General features: G+C 37.1%; 1 protein-coding gene across 2 annotated transcripts in view; it reads left to right on the forward strand.

Moving 5' to 3' along the window:
• COL3A1 (collagen type III alpha 1 chain) overlaps positions 1-22,560 on the forward strand; it is a 52,916-nt gene that overhangs the window by 25,699 nt on the left and 4,657 nt on the right. For both annotated transcript variants that reach the window (XM_074910861.1, XM_074910862.1), the window contains 41 exons: positions 489-554; positions 1,182-1,235; positions 1,777-1,830; positions 2,615-2,668; positions 2,816-2,869; positions 3,302-3,355; positions 3,853-3,897; positions 4,101-4,154; positions 5,158-5,202; positions 5,902-5,955; positions 6,458-6,556; positions 6,680-6,724; positions 6,847-6,945; positions 7,738-7,791; positions 7,932-8,039; positions 9,147-9,200; positions 9,323-9,421; positions 10,562-10,615; positions 10,970-11,068; positions 11,224-11,277; positions 11,410-11,463; positions 11,932-11,985; positions 12,363-12,416; positions 12,621-12,665; positions 12,757-12,855; positions 12,953-13,060; positions 13,606-13,659; positions 14,654-14,707; positions 14,812-14,865; positions 15,474-15,527; positions 15,864-15,971; positions 16,154-16,207; positions 16,724-16,777; positions 18,177-18,338; positions 18,465-18,572; positions 19,366-19,473; positions 19,866-19,919; positions 20,092-20,199; positions 20,835-20,888; positions 20,999-21,106; positions 22,370-22,423. In XM_074910861.1, coding sequence (XP_074766962.1) covers positions 489-554; positions 1,182-1,235; positions 1,777-1,830; positions 2,615-2,668; positions 2,816-2,869; positions 3,302-3,355; positions 3,853-3,897; positions 4,101-4,154; positions 5,158-5,202; positions 5,902-5,955; positions 6,458-6,556; positions 6,680-6,724; positions 6,847-6,945; positions 7,738-7,791; positions 7,932-8,039; positions 9,147-9,200; positions 9,323-9,421; positions 10,562-10,615; positions 10,970-11,068; positions 11,224-11,277; positions 11,410-11,463; positions 11,932-11,985; positions 12,363-12,416; positions 12,621-12,665; positions 12,757-12,855; positions 12,953-13,060; positions 13,606-13,659; positions 14,654-14,707; positions 14,812-14,865; positions 15,474-15,527; positions 15,864-15,971; positions 16,154-16,207; positions 16,724-16,777; positions 18,177-18,338; positions 18,465-18,572; positions 19,366-19,473; positions 19,866-19,919; positions 20,092-20,199; positions 20,835-20,888; positions 20,999-21,106; positions 22,370-22,423 — 2,901 coding nt within the window. The remainder of the gene's footprint in view (positions 1-488; positions 555-1,181; positions 1,236-1,776; positions 1,831-2,614; positions 2,669-2,815; positions 2,870-3,301; positions 3,356-3,852; positions 3,898-4,100; positions 4,155-5,157; positions 5,203-5,901; positions 5,956-6,457; positions 6,557-6,679; positions 6,725-6,846; positions 6,946-7,737; positions 7,792-7,931; positions 8,040-9,146; positions 9,201-9,322; positions 9,422-10,561; positions 10,616-10,969; positions 11,069-11,223; positions 11,278-11,409; positions 11,464-11,931; positions 11,986-12,362; positions 12,417-12,620; positions 12,666-12,756; positions 12,856-12,952; positions 13,061-13,605; positions 13,660-14,653; positions 14,708-14,811; positions 14,866-15,473; positions 15,528-15,863; positions 15,972-16,153; positions 16,208-16,723; positions 16,778-18,176; positions 18,339-18,464; positions 18,573-19,365; positions 19,474-19,865; positions 19,920-20,091; positions 20,200-20,834; positions 20,889-20,998; positions 21,107-22,369; positions 22,424-22,560) is intronic.

The following is a 22,560-nucleotide window of genomic DNA, read 5'->3' on the forward strand; positions in this document are numbered from 1 at the left end:
TTTATTAATACCCTTTGGCTTCACCACTGAAGATGTAGTGTTAGGCTAATAAAGCTCAGTCACATGGCAGAGAAGCTGAAGGTCATTTACTCTGTTTAACAAGTCAAGAGTTCCAGTTATATACTCTTCCAGTGTAGGCAGCTGAACAGCTGAGCTGCGAGCATCCTTCTGGGGGTCTAGAGAAGGGGAATAGTGACTCAAAAGAAAAAAATTACAGCTTTGAAAATATCTTGTGGACTGTGTTAGCTAAGGCTGCAAAGAAAATCTTAGTGATCCCTTTTCTGAAGTGATGTAGGTACTAGACAATGTATTTAACAATCTGTATATATAATGCTTCTTTTTTACTTCATCAAGTGCATGTCACTGTGGATTTTTATCTGTACTAATATGCAAACATTTCTTTCAATTATTGGTGACTATTGCAACTACATTAAGCTTTATAGCTATGTTACATTAATATTACAACTATTTTTTAATCTACACTATAGACCGGCTATCCAGGACCCCCTGGCCCCAGTGGCCCCCCTGGCCCACCTGGTCATGCAGGTCCCCCTGTAAGTAAAATTAATCTTTTCATTATCATCTCATTTTCTTTTATATGAGCTTCCGCTTTTCTTTGTCATAAATATTAGATATATTTTTGACTGATAAATCCAGATACTATGTTGAAGAATTTTATGGGTAAATGTTATCTTTTATTAATTGGGTTGTACCATCTATGCACCAACAAGATTCAAATGTTTTGAGGGCGGTGTACTGTGCTTGCTTAAGTCCATGTGTTTCCCTGAGCTTTCTGCAAATCTGTGGGGTGTCAGCTAAGGTTATCTTAAGACATGTCACTGCCTGTCATCCTCTGTTAATGTTCCTAAATATTTATTCATACAAAAATTTAACAGGAATAAAGGAAAGTGGAAATCCTAATACACATTCAGCAAATACACAAAGGGTCTGAATTTTTTTATATACATCTCCTTTTAGAGGAGTAGTTTTAACTGTTTTTTCACGGAGGCATATTCATCTTGATTCTGTTAATTTGACCTTTGGGCATTTGTTGACAATTCTGATTAGCATTTTCCTTACAGTTATGAGATTATTAAAAAATATAACATATTAAAAAATAGCACCATGGAATGCTGCATTTAATTGTTCACATCTTAACTCTTTTTTTTGCTGCGTTATAGGGCTCTGCTGGATACCAAGGTTCCCCTGGTGAACCAGGACAACCTGGCCCTCCTGTACGTATACTTTACCTATCATTATATATCATAGAATGGTTGGGTTGGAAGGGTCATTTTAAAGATCATCTAGCTCCAACCCCCCCTGCCATGGGCAGGGACACCTTCCACTAGCCCAGGTTGCTCACAGCCCCGTCCAACCTGGCCTGGAACACTGCCAGGGAGGGGGCAGCCACAGCTGCTCTGGGCAACCTGTGCCAGGGCCTCACCACCCTCACAGGGAAGAATTTCTTCCTTAGATCTAATGTAAATCTGCCCTCCGTCAGTTTAAAACCATCAACCCTCATCCTATCCCTACAGTCCCTGATAAAGTGTCCCTCCCCATCTTTCCTGTAGGCCTCTTATATTAAGTCCTGTATAGGTTAAATGCCAGCAGGAATATGTGTCATCACTGGGGTGAATTGAAATTTTACAGTTCACTCTGTCTGTTTACTATGATGTATGTCAAATATACAAGTATTTTATGCCACATAATGCATTTTTAATTTGAAAGAGACAATATTTTTTATTATTATAGTTAATATTAATTGCTTTTCTACAGGGACCTCCAGGCCCTCTTGGAATGATAGGCCCAGTTGGTCCCCCAGGAAAAGATGTAAGTTCATTATTATTCATCCAGTCATTAATAAATGGGAAGAAAGAAGTTCATTAAATGGTAAGACAGCAGAGCACATTGATAAAATTGCTTTTAAGAATTTTTAATATCTCCCTATTTCTCAATTTGACAAAATGACTGTAAAAATGTAGATTTAGCTTACATTAGGTATAAATGTCCACTCAAAAAAATGTTGAATTTTTGCAGGCAATCTGATTGACACAATTTAAAAATTAAAAAAAAAAAAGGGGGGGGAGAGGGAGGGGGAGGGTGTGTGGAGAGAAAACCTAAGCATGAAATATGCTATTTTGATCTAGTGCAAAATAAATTAGCAGTTATAAAGAAAAGCAGACAGTAGTGGTAGTTGTCTGATCCCTTCAAATCTTGCTTTGAGAGTTAAGGCCATTGAAACTATCTTTTGTGTCACGCCTGGGAGTCCTGAATAGACATAGTACAAGGTGAGACAAGCAGCTGAAGTTTTTCTTCATTTTGAGTGTTTCACCATGAAAAATAAGCTTTCTGTGATCATCTCTTCCTAAAAGCTGGCTTGAAATAAATTAGATGTTAACAAAAATCTTGTTAAAAAATGAGTTTATAAATTCTGGCAACTGTTTTTCAGAAGGCAGTCATATAGTGAACTGTTACCCTGCTATAATTTTACCCATTGCCTTGGGTGGAAGTTTCACCTGCGTCTTCTGACTTGGCTTGACCTACTAGGACAGTTTCTTTGCCAGTAACTGAAGCAATAGTAAAACAGTCATAAAAATTTTCTTTCTTTCATTAGGGAGAACCAGGAAGACCAGGCAGAAATGGAGAGCGTGGAATGCCTGGAATACCGGTATGGAAAATCCCCAATCACAATGGTCTTCTAATCAAAGATTTTGTTTTCCCATTTTAAGTTAGTCAAGTGAACATGACACACAATGAACAGCCCTTCATATAGTAAGTATGTGATTTATTTATCCTTACATATTTGTGTGTTTAGGGTCACAAAGGACACCCTGGAATGCCTGGAGCGCCTGGGATGAAAGGTCAACGAGTAAGTATTGAATATATTGAATATAGGTGAGTCTGTTACTCTACTTGAATTATGGCGTTGCACTATTGTCCTCTTTCAGTCATCAACTCCCATCCAAAGAGACTGAATCATAGAATTAAAGATCAATTTCTGGACAATGTTATCTAACCTTCTGTAATAAAGACTGTTAAATTTTATCTAGTTACCTCAAATCTTGAATGCTGGACTGAAGCATGCTTTACAGAACAGTATCCACTCTTAACTAATGGCCATGGAGAGATGGACGATTCAGAATTTTCTTTCAAAAAGTGTTCCAATAGCTGATAGCACTCATTATTAAAAATATGCCCCTTTATATGAGTTTGTCCTGAAAAGTAGTATTTTACCAAGAGGAATCCCGTTTTCGAACACAAGGGGAATGCTATTCACAGTTATGGTTTTCCTTTCCCACAGGGTTTTGATGGAAAAGATGGTGCAAAAGGTGACAGCGGTGCTCCTGGTCCAAAGGTAAAAAACTATAATGTCATCTTTGTAATAGGTAGAGTAATACCCCCCATGATTTGTATACAGCTATGCTTTACATATTGCACAATTATAAAAATTTATTAAACATTAAATAAACTCATTGAATATCTCCATGAAAAGAATGGGAATCATTCCAAAGGAGTTAGAATTTCTGAACTATATCATGTCCTGATTTACCTGCTGTAATGAAGCTGAGGCTCCAAAATGAAGGGACATGACTGGATCAGCTGACTTTATTGCGTAATATTGAAGGACTGAGTCTTTCTGATTTTTTTTTTTTCTGTTTAAATATTTTGTTCCGGCACTTGTTCAGACTTCTCAGACCTCACAGACCCCAGTTCATGCCGAGGACACCCATGACCATGCAGAAAGGGGCAATGGATTGGGTTGTCTAGTTTCTATGTCTCTTCCCCTTGAATAAACAAAAAAGTGTTCTCACCGAAGTTCATGCTGTCATTGGTGTTTTCTTTCCATAACAGGGTGAACCTGGTCTTCCTGGAGCAAATGGATCACCCGGCCAACCGGTAAATATGTGTATCCTGTAGTATTTAAATGGAAGTGCCACTGGCACTTCCTGATAACTGAGTTACTCATCTTTCTTTTAACTTTAATTATGCCACTACATGCACTGAACAGTGCTGAGATATGCAAATAAGAACAATGTCTCTTTGCTTAGCCATATTATTTTAGAAGCCATTATACAGACTAATTTTCTCACATTTTCTAGGGACCAAGAGGTCCATCTGGCGAAAGAGGAAGACCTGGGAATCCTGGTGGCCCTGTAAGTAGCTGCAGCTGTTGTTCTTATCTAGAAACAGCACATATTTTGTTTCAATATGTTGAGAATTCCCTACTTCATAGATTGACTTTAAAACAGTTGTAGTGCAAAGGATTAGAAAACTATATAGCATCTATAAAATCATACATGATAACTTTTCAGTCCCAAATTAAAGACATAACACTTCTAACTCACGTGTTCACCATCTTATTTTCTGTTTCCTTTTTTAAATGAATAGATTACACACTGAGGGAGTGTTCAGTGTTTCAGCATAAACTTGGGGTCAGCCAAGAGGATTAGATAGGAGTAGAAGCAAAAGACAGCAGCAGAAGGCAGAGAGAAAAAAAAAAAAAAAAAAAAAAAGTTATCTCAGAAGTAACATGCAGGATGAAGATACTAGTCTCTGACTGAGATTGGGGGTACATTATTTGCTCATAGGAAGTCATAGTTCATAGCATCCAGCACGATCAACAATGCACAGCTAAAATATAATACCCAGCACCTTGTTCATACAAACACTACATAACCTGAGTAGCAGATCTGGTCTGAAATGTCTACGAGACAGGCAGCAGGATTTAAACCATACCACTGTTTGTTAGGTTTTTGGAGTGAAATTTTAGTCTTTTATGCAAATTAGAAATAACTGTTACTTTGAAATATACATCTAGTACGATCTTTTTATTTAACCTTAAGAACTGTCCACACAAATGATGCTTTGTAACTGTTATTTCCTTAAGAAATGTAGTAAGAATACATTTTTGCATCTTGCTGTCTCTTCATTACAGTAAAAGTCACATAAAGAGTTGGATATTCCTTCACAAAATATTTAGTTAATTATTATTTTTAAATTTCATAGTTGAGAAATCCTTGGGTCTTGGTCAAATAAGTGGGAATGTACAGACACAAAAAGATGGCCTGTGAGTGATGGGCATTAAAGCATTAAAAATAAAGTGGGTTCTGTGTCCAGGGTAGTGTTCTGTATCCAACGCCTCTCTTCTTTCTGTAGGGTTCCCATGGAAAAGATGGATCTCCAGGAGCAGCAGGCCCACCTGTAAGACAACTTACAGATCTTTGACTTTAAGTATTTGAGTTGCTCAGGTCTAGTTACTTCTACTTGATGTTCTCCAATGCCAGCTAGCCCAAGACTGAAGATGCACTGGTTTAAAGATGAGCATTTTATTTAATTATATTTCATATCTGTGATGGTTAAGATACTTGAAGCATACAATGTAATAGGAAAGCTTTAACACTCTAAATCAGAAAATGCATAGATCCAAAACCAGATTATTCTCAGAGAACATACAGATGGATAGAATTGCTGTTATCTATGAAGATCAAATTTTGAATGGTCAAAAATTTTTCTTTCCCATCTGCCTAGAAACCTGTGCATGTTCACCTGTATGTCTAACAGCTATATTGGCTTTTTTTTTTTTCTCCTACACCTATTTAATAATTAAAACAAATTTTAAACATTTTTTATAACTTAATATCTCTAATGATAGCTTTCATGTTTTTTAAATTTACAACACAGAAATTTAGCTGAAACTGTAAAAATCAGGGTAACTAAGATGTAGGTGCGATTTTTTAGGACTAGCCAAACTTCATCTTCTGCAGCATGATGTATATTTGTTATTTTGCCGGGTATTTCCTTACTTAGAGAAAAATCCCCTAATCAGACATTTTTAAAATTTAAGATTAATTCCATATTACTTTTACCTTTTGCATTAATAGTATTTCTCTCACTTTCAAGGGTCCCCCAGGTCCCCCTGGAACTGCAGGATTTCCAGGCTCTCCAGGTTTTAAGGTATTTGTTGAAGATGCATATTAATCCAGTATTTGGTCCTTTCTCTAGTTAGCCATCTTATGTCACTATACATCTTTCTTTTGTGAGTCTTCCTTTTTCTGGCTGCTATTACACTGTTTGCAAGCCTAGAACTGATGTGTTTTTATATGCAGCACAAGACAAACCCTATCCTCATCACCTTCACAAATACCTGCTCCAAAACACCATTAAGTGGTAGACCCAATGCTTTATGTAGTGTTATGTAGTGAGGGAGGGACTCAAGTGAACTTCTACAACAAGAGGAGCTGTACATATGCCAGCTGGAGTGCATGGGTACCTTGTACCCCAGCACCAGGGTCACCATGCTAATTTGGCTCTTGAATTCAGGTGATGATGGTGGTAACCTTCTTCCCAAATCATGCAAAGATGCCACAGCAGAGGAAGAAACCATGAAGCTAATACTGATTGCCCTGGAAATAAGACTAAAATGCATTCATTTTCTCCTTTTACTATTTTTCCATAGGGTGAAGCCGGTCCACCTGGTCCTGCTGGTTCTAGTGGCAGTCCTGGAGAGAGAGGAGAACCTGGTCCTCAGGGTCATGCTGGGCCACCTGGGCCTCAGGTACATAAATACCACATGGGAACTGAGAAGTGTTGTGCCACCTACTCTTCACAAAGCCCTACATGTCCTTTGGTTTAGTCCTAGCTTAGCAGTATTGGTTATTTATATGTTTATTTTTTTCAGGGCCCTCCTGGAAGAGCTGGAAGCCCTGGCAACAAGGGTGAAATGGTGGGTACTTTTCATATCAATCTCTTTTGCCGCACTGTCTTGGTGAGGGTCACTGTTTGGACTTGACAGAGTCCAACAGTGCCATGCTGTCTTCATTCCTGTCTGCTGTTCACTCTCTACAGGGACCTTCTGGTATTCCTGGTGCTCCTGGTCTGCCAGGAGGCCGTGGGCTTCCTGGTCCTCCAGGTACAAGTGGAAACCCTGGAGCAAAAGGCACTCCGGTGAGTTACTGATAATCATTACACTGGCTGTATGAACAAATATGGTGGAAGTAGTTCTGGTACCATTAAAGAAAACACAATTGAATTTGTCCTATTCACTTGAGATGGTCTAATAAATTATCATAACAATAAGCAATTCTTTTTATAAATATATATTTATCTTTCACACATTATATATAGCTATATAAATTATACATAAATATTATGATAATGTTTATTTGCTTTCCTAAATTATCAATTCAGAAACACACAACAAAAAATAGCTTGTCTAAAATGGTTACATTAGGTAAAATCTATTGCTTTGAAATCCCAGTTTCACCTGTTTAAATTCCCACAGTCTGAGTCCACAGTCCACTAAACCTAGTGAGTTGTACCTACTCTTACAGTGTCATTTACCCCAGCAGTCTCTTTCCTGTCAGGCTTACATGCCACACAGTTCTTTGTCAGAGAAAATACTCACAGACTTCTATCAAAAGTCTCAATGATGTCTGAGATCGGTCAGAAAGAGACATAAGATTTTACTCAGTGTTTGAGTTTAAGGTTGTTAACTCAGTGTTACTTGTTTAGGGTTGTATCACTACTTTCCTTTACTGAGTTTTTAAGAGCTCCCATGCATTCTGTATCCAGGTTCAACCAGTGCATGCTAATTCCTTTGCAGAATATAAAATAATAAAAATGAGTCAATAGTTTGGAAGATATCATGTCTAATTCGTAGTATTCTAGTACATCTAGTAGCACTAGAATAATACCCTGTTGCAACCCATAATTTTATTGGGATTTTCTTCTGTTTAGGGAGAACCTGGTAAGAACGGTGCAAAAGGAGATCCAGGCCCAAAAGGCGAGCGTGTAAGTGATTTTAAAATGCGTTTAGAGACTTCTTCCAAGGACTTGGGAACCCTAAATCATTTCCCATACAAAAGATGGGGTTTGTTTTTGTATGCTTCTAATTTTACTGATGGGCTCTTTTTTTGTTTTGTTTTTGCCAGGGTGAAAATGGCACCCCAGGTGCTCCTGGACCTCCTGGTGAGGAAGGCAAAAGAGGTGCAAATGGTGAACCCGGCCAGAATGGCGTACCTGGTACACCTGGAGAAAGGGTAAGCTGCTGTAGATGACCATGCACATGAGGTACATTTTGAGTTAATAGACAGAAAAATCTGGTGTTCAAAACACTTTGAGGAGAAATTCAGCTCCATATCTGTTCTCAACAAATTCCAGATGTGAATGTGGCTTATGAAACTGGGAAGAATTCTTATCTAGTTCTTCATCTGAATTGCAGCACTTGGATCTATCTCAGCCTGATTTTTTTTTTTTTTTTTCAATATTGAAAAAGCAGTGATCTTATAAACCTGGAAGTTAACAAAAATAAACAATCACAAAATTTCAGCTCTGGAAAGTGAAATTAATGCTAATTCTTCTACATTCAGCATATGTCTCTAAATCAACATCTTTATCATCAATAGACCTTAAATGTCAATAATGCCGATAAAACCAATATTGACAGGATGCCTTCTATCATCTAATATCTTCACTAGATTTTTTGCTGGTAGATTTGATAGCTTTCCAAAGAGCATTCTCACAAAGGAGTTTCTGAATTAATTTTTACAACAAAATAATTAGCAACATCCTTACAAACTTTAGACTTCTGTTCCCATCCGAACCAAAGAAAATTGTGCTGATCTATTTATAAATCCTAATTTAATGATTAATTGCAGTATTTGCTGAAGCTACTAGGAAACCAAAGATACACAGTGAATAAACTAATCATATTAAATATATAAATGGAGTTACAAATTAAACTTTATAATTCAAATTTCTTGTAAGCAATGAAGATAGTAGTAAATATAAATATTAATACAATAGAGCTCTTCTCAGTATTGAAGGAGAAGAAAATAATTGTTCAAGACAATGTGTTGGTTTATTTTTTCATATGAATTCAGAAAACTCATAAATAAAGTAACTATTATAGGGCTGGTTAAAACTAATGGAGGACAGGCTGTGATTTCAACAGGAGGGTTATTTATATCCAAAGAGACAATAATTCTGTAGGCTTTCTTGCTACAGGGAAATGTAATTTCTATCTATTTCTTTTATTAATTTTCATAATTATATGTCTAATGATAACAGTTTAGAAAAAAATAATAGTTGTCATTGCCTAAGCCATATTGCCTATGATCCATATTTTTTATTTTTTTATTTGTCAGGGCTCCCCTGGTTTCCGTGGCTTACCCGGTAGCAATGGACTTCCAGGTGAAAAGGTATGTCTTCCTCTAAAAAAACCCACCAAAATTCTGGAGAATCCATGTGCATTTGTATAGACAACTTCAGATTCAATATGATGCCGATTTCCTTGATGTGAATTTTAACATTTCTTTTTTAGGGTCCTGCAGGTGAACGTGGTAGCCCAGGTCCTCCTGGCCCCAGTGGACCTGCAGGAGAGCGCGGACAAGATGGAGGCCCGGGTCTTCCTGGATTGAGAGTAAGACAGGACATCTCCAGGAAGATCAAATAAACTCTATCTCAAATATATCTCATATATCAGATGGCTCATCTGAGCTGATACAATTTAGAAATATTTTCTACTTATTCTTTTAAGCAGAGTTATGTATTCATAGTGCAATAGATAACCACGCAGAGACATTTGGCATTCAGACATCTGCCACAAGTGAATGAGGAAGCTTAGACGAGCTGAGCATGCTCCCCAGTTCTTGGAGTATACCATGCACTATCTCGAGATATGGCATTAGTATGAATTAGCATTGGATGATTTTCTGTATTATCTATTTACATTTCAGTAGATTTTATAATTTACTATAAAAAGCATTGTTTATTATATTTAATATGATTTGGGGTTACTGCATTTAAATATTTTTCTAGTTAAATTATTATTTAAATAGGCTTAAATTTAACATTTAAATAATTAAATTATACATTAATTTTTATATGTTGATATATTTTATTACATATATTGCTTATTTTCAATTAAAGTAAATAAGCTGTTGGTCAGATTTTCATAGTACATATCAAAAAGATTTTCAGAGATAACCTATTGTGTAATATGTATAGAATGTAACAACATTCTGTGAGCTATACTGAGATCTGGCAACTGCTGACAACAAAGACATTGAAATTCAAAAGTGAACCTTGCTGCAGGCTTCTGGAAGCTAAACAAGATTTTATTGGGAATGAAATTTCATTACTTAAATATAACAAAAATATTTAAAAATATAAAGCAAGTTAAAATATATTATAAATTGTGTTGCTTTTGAGTAGAGGTACATGGTCAAAATTGTTTTATTCCTTGATTTTTACCATCTGAAATTAGTTTTCTTCCCAAATAATGAAAGAATACAATTTTTGTGCATGTTGATTATTGTCCGATGCCTTGATTATATACGACTCACAGAGAAAGTGACAAACTCCTAACAAAAGAATTTGTTACCTTTCTCTGGTTTTTTCCCTTAATGGGATGGGAGGAAATGGGAAGAGTTTTAATCCTTATTAGAGAGCTTAAAATCAAGTAGTTTAAAATGTATTTTTATATATTTATGTTTATGTATTGTAACTTAATACTACATATTTTAAACTGAAGAATAACACTTTTTTCCTTCAATTGCAGGGTATGCCCGGACTTCCAGGAAGCGCAGGAAGCGATGGGAAACCTGGCCCTCCAGTATGTACATTGTGCAAATATTTTATACTAGTCCTCCTACTGACCTTATTCTCATCCCACAGTATCTACAACAGGTTGTTACCACAGTCAGATTGTCTTTTTATGTGTATGTTAATTATCAGAGCACTTTACATGCTGTCTCATTGTAGTAACATTCTGTAAATATTGTCATTTAATACTATTTAAAATACAGAGTATGCAGAAGCTTAGTTGAAATAGAAAACACATAATAAGTTTTGAATGACAATGCCTCTACCCTGATCGCATCCTCTCTCACTACTTAATAAGTCATGGATATTCATTTATTTCACCTAACAGACGCCATGTCTTCATTTCTTTTTTTGCTTATTCCAGGGTAATCAGGGTGAAACTGGCCGTGCTGGTCCACCAGGCCCTTCAGGCCCACGCGGTCAACCAGGTGTAATGGGTTTCCCTGGTCCTAAGGGCAATGAGGTGAGTGGGATTTTTCCACTTTGCCTGTGCTTATGCTTGATCAGTCAAATGTTAAAATAAATTGCTCCATAGCGGGGCTGTCTCACACTGCAGCTTTAGGTTATTGTATACTGGCCAGAACAAGTATTTCAAATGTGATCTTTCTCTTTCATAAGGGTGCACCAGGCAAGAATGGAGAAAGAGGCCCTGGTGGACCACCTGGAACACCTGTAAGCTTAATAAACATTTTGTTTAATAATGACATAATGACATAATGACATAATATTAATTAATAATAATTTGGCAAGTCTTATAAAAATTATATCAACTCATAACCATAGCCTAATTTTATCTTCGTATAGGGTCCTGCTGGGAAGAATGGTGATGTTGGCCTCCCGGGTCCTCCTGGACCTACTGTAAGTGTGATAGTCCATTATCAATTATTGACAAGGTGGTCTGGCATCTACAGATGGAGACTGAGAATGTAGGAGATGCAAAATAAGGATATAAAGAAATCTCCTTTTATGAAGACAAATAAAAGAGCTCTTCTTTGCCATTAATTAATTAATACTCAAAACTTTGTTAGGAGAAACCTGAGTTGGGTATACCTGGTATAAGTTGAAATGAAAAGTTCATTTAGAGTTCTTGGGGATCTAGCGCTATTTCAGACTAGTATCAGTTATAAATGTGTCTGCTGAATTACATGTAATGGTTGGAGTGAAAAGAGCAAATAACAGAACACCAAGATAGATTACTCTTTGGGATTGTGCAATGGCATAATCAGATCACGATAAGGAGGCATAGATTTGAGGTGGTGCGGAGGTGTTTATATGTTGAAATGTTCTCAGACAATTTCATTTTTTTTCTCTTTTGTTTGATTCTAGGGTGCTTCTGGGGAAAGAGGAGAACCAGGACCATCAGGTCCACCCGGCCTCCAGGTGCTGTGTTTACTGTTTTTTGGTTTCTGATTTTTTTAATAGACTAGCACACACACACACACACAGAGTCACCAAAAAAAAAAAGAAAAAGAAAAAAGGAGGCCCCTAAAAATTTTCATTAGGGTACATGTCATCATATTTGAAGTAAGACAGTTCAGCCACTTGATAAAATGCTTAGCATTTCATGATTGCAAACCAGATGGATAGCTCCGTAGATTATGTCACATAAAACCTCTAGCTATGAAATTCGCACCTCTTCCTTTCTAAAGGTTTGGAATGAGTTCAGTACACATCTTTGTGTCCAAAAAAAGTTGCTAGATAGGAAAACGCACAATTTATCTATGTAATATGGATGATGATACTGTTCCTTCATATAGGGTTTGCCTGGTGGACCAGGACCTGCTGGAGAGAATGGAAAGCCTGGAGAACCAGTAAGTAGTAATTACTTTTATTTAAGTAACAAAAAATACATGAGAAGTTCTTCCTAGATTACATTTCCAAATTCAGGCAGCTATTTACAGAGCAGAGAAGTCTGATATTAGGGATAATAGGTGAGAGAAACAGAATTGTGGTGCCAGCCACAATGCAGATTTACTAAGTGTATGGATAACTTGCATTTATTTTCTCATTAACAGGGGCCAAAAGGTGATATTGGAGGACCTGGATTCCCAGGCCCTAAGGTAAATTATACAGCAACATTTCTATAATGGCATGAATGGATTAACAAAATATGCACTTGAAAACAAAGAATAACACATTTCTTTGTCACAGGGTGAAAATGGTATCCCAGGTGAACGTGGTGCACAGGGTCCTCCAGGATCTCCTGGAGCAAGAGGTGGGCCAGGTCCTGCTGGCCCAGAAGGTGGCAAGGTACCCACAAAATTGCTTCCTTTCCTGCTAGTATGTCTAGCATTCAGGTTATTTTTTTTTTTTCCTTTTTCCTAATTATTTTTTCGTAACTCTTTAGGGTCCTCCAGGACCTTCTGGTTCCCCAGGAGGCACAGGGCCACCTGGCTTACAGGGAATGCCAGGAGAAAGAGGAGCTTCTGGAAGTCCTGGACCAAAAGGGGATAAGGTAACACACACACACATACACACACACTCTGCCGATTTTATGCTAATTTAATGTTGACTTCCCACAAGGCGCTGGGTTTGTTCATGTCTTCACTTCTGCCCTCATTTCAGAGGTGCTGACTGTGTAGCAGTACTATTGATTTAGCAGTGTGGCACGGGTCCTATATGCTAAAAAATATAGGACTTTTCACCTGGTTTTATATGTGCTACATATTTTGCTGTGCTAAATCACTTGGGGGAGGAGTACATCAAAACAGTTTTAATGAAGCTAATAAACAATGAGAATAGTTCATACCATGGGCAAACAGTTTGGCATAGACTCCATTTTGAATCAATTTTGGTTCTTTTCCATCGAAGTATTCAGTATCTGATGCTGAATACTGGGCAGAATGTCATCCTCAATTTTAGATTTCTATGATCTGGTTATTGAGGTACCCTCAGTATGAGATCCATTCCTCAGTAATGTTTTCATCCTCCCCCCCTCCCCCTTATGTTCATCTTATGCTTGCTTTTTTGCTTATGCTTTCTATGTCTTATGCTTGCCAGGGAGAACCTGGTGGCAAAGGTGCTGATGGCCTGCCTGGTGCAAGAGGAGAGCGAGTGAGTAGTCCTTAAATATCTAACAATTTTTACAAATTAGTTTCATATAGTCTATGCTTAGAGCATGAGTAAGCTTACAGTGAATAAATACTGTCTAGGAGAGGTAAAGTAATAGTCCCACCATATTTCATTCCAGCAGTGCAAGTATGATTTCACAAACTAAATTAGACTTAATGCTAATTTTTGTGTTTACAGCTGCTTGTGCAGCTATAATAGAATTTTTTGCAAGCAGAACATTACTCTTAATTGGGACAATGTTTTGGGGGGAAAGTAACAATACAAAAATAGAGAAAATGTTACTAGCTTCTTAAATTTAGAGGACTGGTGAGGAAAATTCTGGTTATAATGAAGCACAAAAAGACATCATGATATTAAGTATTCTCATACATAATTCTGCTACAAGTTACTATATATGATATACATCTCTCTAGCATATACACATAAAATAGACACTTGAAATATATGCATATATCTAATGAGTACATGCAAGCAGTATATACATCAAAATAATGAGGGATGATAAGTATAAAACTGCAGCTTGTATGAGTTGAAGGAAATATAAAGGAATTATTTCATTCCATAAGGTACGCATTAAATTCTCAAGAAAGAAAAGGTCAGGGAACTAATCAAGAGATGTTGAATATGTACTGAAGAAATGTAGCCAAATTATATATCTGAAAAGTTAGGGCAATGGATAACTTTTATTGTCTACCCTTGAAAAAGACCTATTAACTTCAGGTGGTTTTGGATTAGGTTTAGATGGTGGGGAAAAACCAAAGGAGGATCAATCAATTCTCTCACATCACAAAATAGTGTGATCTCAAAGTGTCAATCCAAAACATAGTGTACAAAAATACACTTGCTTTATAGACTTACTTCCACTGAAGTCTCTTTAGCAACCTGTTTACAATGAAACATAAATGTTATTGATCAAAACAGAGGAATTAACATTGTCGTATTTTGATATAAAATATACTATTTTCTATTTGTTTAGGGTAATGTAGGTCCCATCGGTCCTCCGGGTCCTGCCGGCCCGCCTGGAGATAAGGTAAAGCATCCTCTGCAATGATGTTTGATACCGTAAAGAGTCACACAAGTGACTGTCTCACGGGAAGAAGAAAACCACCTAGTAATCATTCTTGTTTGTTACAGGGAGAGACTGGTCCAGCAGGTGCCCCAGGTCCAATGGGCTCCCGTGGTGGTCCTGTAAGTGATAACACTTTTCTTCCAGTAGAACTTTACCATGTCTCCTCTAGCCTGGTATAGACATTGGTGTTGTACCTACCCTATCAGGAACACATGTGGCTTGAGTTTAAAATGAACTAAGCACATTTGCCTCCTGCTGACTCTTGGGATTTACAGGTGCAAAGGACTTCAGAAAAATCAGTGCTTTTAACACTGTAAAGGGGTCGGAGGGCTGCAGTGACAGGTCAGGGGAAGAGTGTGAGCAATAGTTGTTTCCATCTTGTCTTACAGTTAAGTAAACTTTTTAAAATACTCTTGTATTTATTTTTTAGATGGATAAAACAGCATATTTGGACTTCAGTTGGATCTGGGGAACATCATTGATTGTGCTCAGGGTTTATACAAGTGTAACAGATCAGTTTGTCACATTTTATATGATTATCAGATAATTCCTGAACAGTTGTTTTAAGAGCTCAGGAGCAACTGTCGTTTTGGGGTGGGATTTTTTTTTCCTCCACAGGCAGATGAGACAAAGAATCTCTGGTGGTATTCATGGGCATGTTCTCTAATTTATGAAGTGAAGCCTATCTTTCCAACAACTTTAATTACTGGCATATTGTTTTCTACAGGGTGAACGAGGAGAACAAGGTCTTCCTGGACCTGCTGGCTTCCCTGGAGCTCCAGTAAGTATAAGTACTTAAAAGCAATTGAATGTGATTCTTAGTTTTTAGTTTCTCGAAGTTCATCCACATCTTAGAAAGGCTTGCTGTCACCTCTTTAATATACCTGATACATACATTTGATTCGTTTGCTACTCTTTCTGTACTCAGTCACACATAGAGCAATATTTCTTTATCCTTCCCTTCCTATACTGGTAGACCAATAGAGTTCAACTGCATTCACATTTAATTTAATATTTAAATTCCCTTCAGAAGAATATCTGAACTGAATAGGGTTTCTCATCACAGTGATACCTATCTGCATTTTTTGGGTTGTAATATAATAAAATTTTTCTGCAGGGCCAAAATGGGGAACCTGGTGGGAAAGGAGAGAGAGGTCCACCTGGTCTAAGAGGAGAGGCTGGACCCCCTGGAGTTGCAGGTCCACAAGGTGGTCCTGGTGCACCAGTAAGTTTTTGCCGTTCCTTATGCTCCAAAGAGAGGTTTCTTCAGTTCTCCCTCAGCTTCAAGGTGGCTGGGCCCCAGTGCAAGCATCTGAACTGCCTGAAACTTAATGACACTTTGTATATTTTTTTAATAGGAATCTGTTTATCAAATCATTTGCTTTTTTTCTAATTCCTTCCATGTAGGGTCCACCTGGTCCCCAAGGAACCAAAGGAGAACGTGGATCTCCTGGAGGCCCTGTGAGTATCTCTTTGACCTAGTCACAGATAAATTACTCTATTACAACAAATATGATATAAATGTGAATAATAAATGTGGATAAATGATTCCTTCAATGACTTTAATTATTCTGGAACTACAGATATTTAAGTGTTCCAGAAGGAGTAATTAAAGTTGAGGTGTTTAGTGATCTAGATTACATTGATTTTAATATAAGAAAGGTGCCAAAATAGCTTTTGGCACAAGGACCCAAAGTTATAAAATGGCTTATCTCCGCAGTTATTAGATTTACATGCCATCTTTGCCAAGTGTCTCAGAGCCCATTAGTTCACTTTTGAGGAATATATGGGATCTTCCCTTGGAGGAAAAAAAAAAAAAAAAGAAGTTAACTTCTTGTTCAGTTTCAGGACATTTTATTCAGGTTTTAAGCAAGGCAGCTGAATATTATTCAAAGTTGGCAGTTGTATAAAAAATCAATTTGTTTACGTTTTTCCAATTTTCAGAAAATGACAACTAAAAGTATTGATCTCTTATAGGGTGCTGCTGGTTTCCCTGGTGCTCGTGGTCTACCCGGTCCCCCTGGTAGCAACGTAAGTTGTCTAATACCCCTTTTCTTATTTTCTTACCTTGTGGATATATTTAGACATATATTAGTATATTAAACTGTATTAAGCTGTATGTACCTTGACATGAATATAGCATAAGCAAAAACATTCTGAATATGATGTTTGAACTTAGGGAAAAAGTTCTGCAAAAGACTTTACTCTCCTCTTATTTCCTGTGGAATAGCAATTCATTCACTTCCTGTCTTGATACTCCTTCTTCTGCTGCGGTTTGCTTTCCAAAGCCCATCAGAGTTAGTGGAGTCCTTCTCCTGGATCAGGTCCTTGAGTATTTCTGTTGGTGGCAGGCATCCTGTCCTCTCTATTGCTCTTTTATTATGCAAGAAATATTCAATACTGGATCTTTAATTGGTATGCATTTTGAAAACCACCTTTTGCACATCACTGTGAAGAATTTTTTTAGTTGCCTGTAGAATGGAAAGGCATAAGATTTAATTGTCTTGGGACAGAGGAGTTTGGAAAGATTCTTGTGGCAAAGTTTCTCTTTTACAGTATGGCCTACATCTGAAGTTTAATCTACCAGTCTGCAGCATCCTATTATAGAAATATATGTTGATGCATCAGTTAATTCCAGTATTTTATACAATATCTGTGTGAAGAAAAGCTGTTTCAAAATATCCTTGTATGTTCAACATGCACCTACTTTTTACTCACATAGTAAAAATTAGATCCTGATTTTTCAATTCTTTAAAACTTAAGAAATTTTAATTAAGAATACAATGGTTTACCAATTTTAAAATCAAAATTATAAGTTAGTCTGTTGTATGGTATAAATTAAGATGGATGCTTTTATATTTGAATAAACAGTTTTTTATTTTCTGTATTAAAGTTACAGACAGATGCAAATTAGAATATTGCTGAATAAAAAGTAGGATTTTATTTAAGGTAGTATTAAAGTCAATGTAATTCTTTCCATTGATTGGCTAAACTAAGAGTTTTAATGAAAGACATTTCTGCATGTGTCCAAGACACCAACTTGAAGGTATATGGGTTGATTGATTCAAGAAATTAGCAGGGTCTGCTACTATTTCAAATTTCTGTGGCAGAGTTGTGGGTAAGGAACATGTATCCTGTGCTGGATGCATTACAACCACTCGGCATCCAAAACGTGCAGGTATTGCATTATGCAAACTGTATGTCCAGATAGTAGGGAGGAAAAAAAAAATCAGTATTGAAAGTGGTAGGTGAAAGGGTTCTCTTTATAAGACCAGATCAGATTTAGGTACATTAAAGTTGGATTCTAAATCTGCCCTTAGGCAATGACTCAAATCTGGTTGGTTTCCATGAAGAAAGATCCATGCCAGTAAGCGTGTGCCACTGTTCCAGATAACATAGCTCACTTTCTTCTTTTTAAAATGATTTTTAGGGTAATCCAGGTCCCCCTGGTAACGCAGGACCTGCAGGCAAGGATGGGCTTCCTGGACCCCCTGGCAATGCCGGTTCTCCTGGCAGCCCAGGACCTTCTGGAATAAGAGGTGAACCTGGCCCACCAGGTGAAAAAGGGTCACCAGGCTCACAAGGAGAAAAGGTAGGTACATGTTCAGTCAGGGACTGTTACACCAGTAGACAAGGATTATGTCTATTAAGAATAAGAAGCTGTCTATTGAATCTTAAAGGTGCTCAGTATTAATTGATCTGACCTTTTCTTAAACAGGGATTACCAGGTTTACCAGGTCCTCAAGGTGTTATTGGTACCCGTGGTAACACAGGTTTGCCAGGTCCACGTGGCCCAAGTGGTCCAGCCGGTATGGTCGGTCCCAAGGTGAGACCGCGTTCAATGCAGCAGTAGCCTCAAAGCTAACACAACTGTAATTCAGCTGCTAAAAATATCTTAGAGATACAAAAAGTAATGAACGTGTTGTATTTTTAAAAACACATTTTAGCCCAACAACTATGGAATTTGTAGTTATTTGTGTTTACATCCTTAAGATTGGGCTTTAAAATGTCCAGTAACCAGCAGGTGTGGGTAATGAGGTTGTCTTTAATCTCTATTACCAAGAGTCCTGAATCAGATTATCTAGATGTATATAACTAACTTCACACACTTAAGGAGGGTCATGGGCTATAAACTCTCCTTGAGACAAGATTTGAGTCAAAGTTTCACCTGCTGCAAGTTGTTTATCTTTGCCTAATTCTTAATATGTTTCTTGCTTACATATTATGACCCAAACAGAAAAACATTTTCACCTCCCTCCAGCAAAGGTGGTGTGAGGTTTGGTTTGTAATTTATCACTAGTATATCACATTTTCTTGTTAACTGCTTTGCCCATTGCTTTTGGCACATTAAGAAGAGACTTACCCATTTATTATTTCTCAGTTGACAAAACAATAAGGTACTTGGAGTCCTGGCCTTGCATGAGTATTACCAGCATGAAAATAAACTAATTTGGCCAAGTTTTTATCTTTCTTATTTTGAGTATTCACGATCACCAGTCACACTGACCCTTCACTTTATTAGGTCTCCTTCATAATCACTACATATTTAATTAAAGAAGTGTAATACAATGGTATTTAAGTACATTATCTGCAATGAAATCCTGTCCATTTTTGTTCAGGGTGAAGATGGTAAACCAGGCAGCAATGGTGTCCCAGGAGAACGCGGTGCTCCTGGTCCACAAGGCCCTATTGGACAAAGAGGCTTACCTGGAGAGCCTGGCAGAGATGTGAGTGGATGTGTTAGACCTTCCTGCTAGCTTGTGAGTTACAAACAGGAGACTCTGGGAGTAAATATGTTTTAAGGTTAACAAAGCCTCCCTCAAGTTCCTGGTGCACAGGGTTCTACGTGATTATATTCTCATGTAAGGTGGTGTAGCCTGCTGTCCTTGCTATACCTTTTACTACCCACAAATCTGTCTCACTTGGAACTGAACAAGAGACTGCATTGCCTGTACATCTGAAAAATAATGCAGGTCTTACAGATGTTCCTCCACCTCCAGAAACTCTTCCTCTTGAAAACCCTCTTTCTTTGAGCATTATTTAAGCTTACTGGAAAACAAGCTGTTTATTTGTCATCCAGTTCATAAACAAACTGCACCACTCTTCTTTTTTTTTCCAGGGTAACCCTGGCTCAGATGGCTCGCCTGGACGTGATGGATCCCCAGGAGGCAAAGTAAGGAATCCCCAGTATCTTTAGATTGTCAAATAAATGTTATGTAGATACGACAATATACATAGTTTTTGCTATGTAACCGATTCCTTGAACCTCATATGCTCTACTGAAATTACACTATCATTCTGTAAAACTTTAAATTTATTATCGTGTCAACTGTTACTATCTGCAGGGTGACCGTGGTGAAAGTGGCTCTCCTGGCCTTCCGGGACCTCCTGGTCACCCTGGACCTGCAGGTAGCAATGGTGCACCTGGAAAAGCTGGTGAAAGAGGATTTCAGGTAAGACCAAAGTAGTTTACTGCTTATTTGCATACTTATTCTATGCAAAGTACATTTCATGCAGTAATAAAGTAGAAAGTTGGAAGAGTCATACATTTGTTACTGTCATAGTTTCTTGGCATTGAGGACGTCTTTTATAAGAATATCAAAGGGAAAAACATCACAGTTTGTTCCTCATAACTGTATATAAATTAAAATCAAAACCAAAAGGCACATCATCCCACCAAGCCCTATGTTGATTTCCATCCCATCTGGTGCTCATGTAGCACAAGCGATGTTATTTATTTAAATTAAGGGAGTAACTCTGGAAGCCTTCAAGTTATTTCTGAGAAGTGCTGACACCAGCACAGTTTGAGCACTGAGTATCTTGCAAAATGAAAAGGAGTCTAGTGCATGTGGTACGTATCAGTGCCTACAAGCTGCTGAGTAAGACTAACGTTGGTAGAAAAAGGAACTGGCCAAAATTCTTGCTTTTATATATATATATATATATATATATATATATATAGTGTGTGTGTGTGTAGCTTCCCCTTGTTTCCAAACAGCTGCTGGCTTTGAAATGCTTTTCTGGAAATATAAAGGTGGTCTAGTCAACTCCAAGTGATCCATATCATCTTATTCTTATTGTGTCACAGGGTCCACCTGGCCCTCCTGGTTCTGCTGGTGCTGCTGGTGCTCGTGGTCCTGCTGTAAGTCACATTTAAAGTATTTGTTATATCATACATTCACTATTTCCTGTTATTTGGCTATTTCTCTTATTTCTTTATCTATTCCTTTTATTGTAAATCTACTCTTAAAGGGTCCTCAAGGTCCTCGTGGTGATAAAGGTGAACCTGGTGAACGAGGCAGCAATGGTATAAAGGGTCACAGAGGTTTTCCTGGTACCCCCGGTCTCCCTGGTCCTCCTGTGAGTATTTTACATTGTATTGGGAATTATAGCTGTTCTTAGTTTCTGTGGTTTAGGTCCCAGGTACCTTGTTAGCCTTAACTAATTTACTGAGGAAACAAACAAAAAACCCAACCAACCAACCAAAAAAACCTGTGTAATTTGATTGTAAAATGTGTTCAAAAGCCCAGATCCCTTGAAGCTGAAATAAGTATTCATAAAGAACTGGAAGAAGCTGATAGGAGCTAAAGCTGGGTTTTCTATAATCCATTTCAGCTATGTGTCTGCCTTTGTCTGCAACAAACACTTTTTGCATTCATTTATATAGGCTATTCCTGATTAAATTTTAAAATATAGAAATAGGAGTTGAAATATCAAGGTCTATTAGAAATCTATGATAGACTAACAACTATCCATGAAAATCCATGAAAAAGCTACTTGGAGTCCAAATACCTCTCTTCTGCCGTGCATCTTTTGCAGTAATTAATATTAGGATGAAATGGGCATGAAACTGTAAACTACTGAATTATAAACATGCGTTACCATTTTGTACAGTTCTTAATAGCTAAAAGAATCAAAGGGTAATAGACAGGCATACCCTGGGTATTTATGTCAAGTAAAAATTTTAAAAAAGATGTACTGTGAAAAGAACTATTAATAGCACTCATGACACAGGTAGAATCAAGAAACAAAAATTCACTCCATCTATCAATGATGACAAAAAGAAGTGTTAACCATAAATGCCACCAGTGCCAACCTGTTTAACACAATATAACTTGTTCTCTGATGTATAACATGAGTAAAAAAAAAAGTGATAAATTCTCATTTACACTACAATAGCAAGATGATCAATAATTTTTAAACATATGGCTTAGTTCTTTGTGGTGTATAAATAGAGCAAATTTTTAATGCATTTGAAAACATTAGTGTTTGTCAAATTATTTAAATAACTTTACCAGTAATATAATTAAAACTGCAGCATTTTGAGCCTATAGTTATGTATTTTTATGAATACAAAATTTCATCCAAAGCTCTTTGATGTATATTGGCTTTCTTGCATTTTGGATATCACATCATTAATATTTTTTCATATAGAGAACATCTGATTATTTTTTTTTTGGTTAAAGAATGGCAACCATTCTCTCTCATACTTGACATAGTCTTTTTACAAGGATATGTTTCATATAATCTTAAAGATGTTTTCAATTTCTTTATTTAAGGTACATCCAGCTCATTGCAAAATGTTAGTGGGAGGTGTATGACTTACTTTTCTCTTCTTCATAGGGTCCCCTGGGTCCACAAGGTGCACTTGGAAGTCCAGGACCTTCAGGTGCAAGGGTAAGAAAAACTTACCTAGCATAACTGGAAGGAAAATTCAGACTGTTTTTAGAAAAAATAAATTTCTTAAAATATTTTTTTTAAATTGGCCATCTTAACAGGCAGCAGCTGAAGAGAGAGAAAACACCTGATAAATC

The sequence above is a fragment of the Athene noctua genome, chromosome 7 (assembly GCF_965140245.1).
Source record: "Athene noctua chromosome 7, bAthNoc1.hap1.1, whole genome shotgun sequence".
Classification (NCBI taxonomy): domain Eukaryota; kingdom Metazoa; phylum Chordata; class Aves; order Strigiformes; family Strigidae; genus Athene; species Athene noctua.